The 2,456-nt window shown below is 55.9% G+C and overlaps 1 protein-coding gene across 8 annotated transcripts in view; it reads right to left on the bottom strand.

Annotated features, from left to right (window-relative positions):
• Nucleotides 1-2,456, bottom strand: part of LLGL2 (LLGL2, scribble cell polarity complex component) — a 34,211-nt gene that overhangs the window by 15,720 nt on the left and 16,035 nt on the right. For all 8 annotated transcript variants that reach the window (XR_002780837.1, XM_023531686.1, XM_023531687.1 and 5 more), the window contains exon 3: nt 497-501. Coding sequence is in view for 7 of the 8 variants with exons in the window: in XM_023531686.1 (XP_023387454.1) it covers nt 497-501 (5 nt within the window). In the remaining variant the exon portion in view is untranslated. The remainder of the gene's footprint in view (nt 1-496; nt 502-2,456) is intronic.

The raw sequence follows: 2,456 nt of genomic DNA, 5'->3' as shown, positions 1-2,456 counted from the left end.
GAGGGACTGAATTTTTAATTCTATTTAATTTTAATTAACTTACATTTAAGAATGGATGCTCACTTTGGTTATGGGAGAACCTTTTAGGTATATTCTTGGGCTCCAAGGGATCAGGGGCTGGAGTCACGCAGACCAAGCTGCGAACCTCCTTTAAGTGAAAAATCTTCCAAACTCTAAATACAGGTCACGTATTTCCAAAGAAAATTTAATGTCTGAATTGAGATGTGCTGTCAGGGTAAAATACACCTGGGATTTAAAAAAACACTAAAGAAGTCTCATTAAAATATACTGACTACATGCTGAAACAATATTTTGGATATACTGGATTAAACAGAATTATCGAAATGAAATTCACTTGTTTAAAAAATTTTGTAATGTGATTTCTAGAGCATTTAAAATTACATGTGGCTCCTATTATATTCTGTTGGGCCAAGGCATGGCCCTTGACAGTTCTGTCTCAGGATGGGCAGTCCTTTGGTGGCACCAGCCATACTGCAGCTTCTGGCCAGGCTCTCAGGCCACACCTTATTCCGTGAACTCCGGGGCAGGAAGCTCTCTGAACAGCTCACCTGAGTCACTCCTGCTGAGAGCCAGCCTCTTTTCACAAGCCCAGAGGGAGACCAAGGTTGGGCCCATCGCTCAATCACTCCTACTCATCCCTCATTTCCTTCAGGGTCCTGGGGACACGTGCCACCCCTCCCTATCTTCTTTTCCATAAGCTGGTTTAGACAGAACAAGCTTTGAATCCCCCTAGGCCACTTAGAAGGCGCCTGGACTTAGGACTTAGGTGAGCTGCTCTGCTCTCTAATCCTCATTGGTGAGATGACACCAATGGCTGCATTGGTAGCACCAACACAATGACCTTTAGGAAGACAGACCACCGGACAGTGTCTGGAAGGCTCAGCCCCGCCCCACCTCGCCTCACACAGGCCTCGCCCCTAAGGCCCAGCTTCACCTAAGATCTGCTATCATTCCCTGTGACCCTCGGGCGTCTTCTCCAAATTGACAACCATGGAGCCACTGAGGCCCCTTGAGAACAAAATAAGGTGTGTGTGGGGGTTTCCACAATGACCCTACCTGGCCAGGGGTGAAAGTAGGTTCAAACGGAAACAGTGCATTGTGGGGACTCCCCAGGTCTGGGGAGGGGACGGTGGCGGCTCCACACGCAAGTCAGGCCCACAAATCCCCGAGGGAGGCAATTAGAATGTGATGAGGCAAAGCCAGTCCTGAGTGCAGGGACCTGGGCTCGGCAAGGAGGTGTGGGGACCCCAGGCCTGTCAGGAGGCCCGTGGGGTCTTGCTGGAAATGGGGAGGGAGGGGACTTGGCTTTGGGGCAAGGACGGAGGTCAGTTAATTAAGGGGACAGGGAAGACTGAGAAATCCTGGGCAGAGTGGCCTGGGGAAGAAGGTTCCTAGGGGCACCTCCGGGCTCGGCTGTCCCCTCACCCTCAGGCTCCCTTCCCACTCCTTGGTTCTCTCTTCCCAACTCCCAACGGCCTTTTAAGACTCGGCTCTTGCTGGAGCACAAGGGCCACATGGGCAGCGAGCGACCTTCTCTCCAGGCTTGTGTAGGTCCCGGGCGGGGATGGCATGTGGCCTCCCGTAAAGAAGGCACCGAGAGGGTGCAATGCAGCAGGCGAGGAGCGTGGCTCAGCCTCAGGGGCGCCCTGCTCTGCTACCTCCAAGGCACACAGCAGCCTTGAACCACGCCTCCCCCCAGGACAGCGGGTGGGGCTGAGGCTTGGCCAAGGACAGCAGGCTCGGGTTCCAGGGACGGTCCTCCTAGCCTCGCCCCAGCCTCTCCAGCTCAGGATCAAGCTGGGAGGTTGACCAATGCCTGGCAGCCAGTCCCCTACCTCCTGAGCTCAGCATCCAGCCTACCTGGCCCTGCCCCCACCCTGCTACTGGCTCAGGTGATCTCCGGAGGCCAGAGGAGGGAGGAGAGAACAATGAGCTCTTTTGTCAGGGAGCTGGGAAAGGAGAGATTTGTAGGAGCCACCAAACTGCAGCGCTGTCTGGTGTGGGGGAGAAAGCCCCATTTGCCTCACGCTGGCTCCAGGGCCCACCTCAGGTTCCCAGAAGGGAGAGGACATGGAGGCCCTTGTCTGGCCCTCAGCAAGCGGGGCCCTGTCCCAGAATGAGGGCTGAAGACTTCCCAGCACGTGTTGGGGGGTAGGGAAGGAGGGCTGCCCAGAGCCATAGGGGGGCGCCTAGCTGACTGGGTGGCACTGTCCTGCACTGGGTGTGGCCAGCTCAGATTCCTGGCAGTGGCAGAAACCTGGTCCTCTCCGTGTGGCTGTCACCTGACACCAGGGGCCCAGCCACAAGAGCCAAGACAAAACAACCTGGCGGGGGCAGGGGCGGCCAGGGGCAGAGGGTCAGGGCCACACTGTTTGTTCAGGGCCTGGGGGTGGAGGAGGGCGGAGAGGAATGGCCGGATGGGCATGCCCTTATCT

Source organism: Pteropus vampyrus, unplaced genomic scaffold (assembly GCF_000151845.1).
Source record: "Pteropus vampyrus isolate Shadow unplaced genomic scaffold, Pvam_2.0 Scaffold72, whole genome shotgun sequence".
Classification (NCBI taxonomy): Eukaryota; Metazoa; Chordata; class Mammalia; order Chiroptera; family Pteropodidae; genus Pteropus; species Pteropus vampyrus.
Note: the sequence above shows the minus strand (reverse complement) of the source record. Positions and strands in the feature narration are given on the sequence as shown.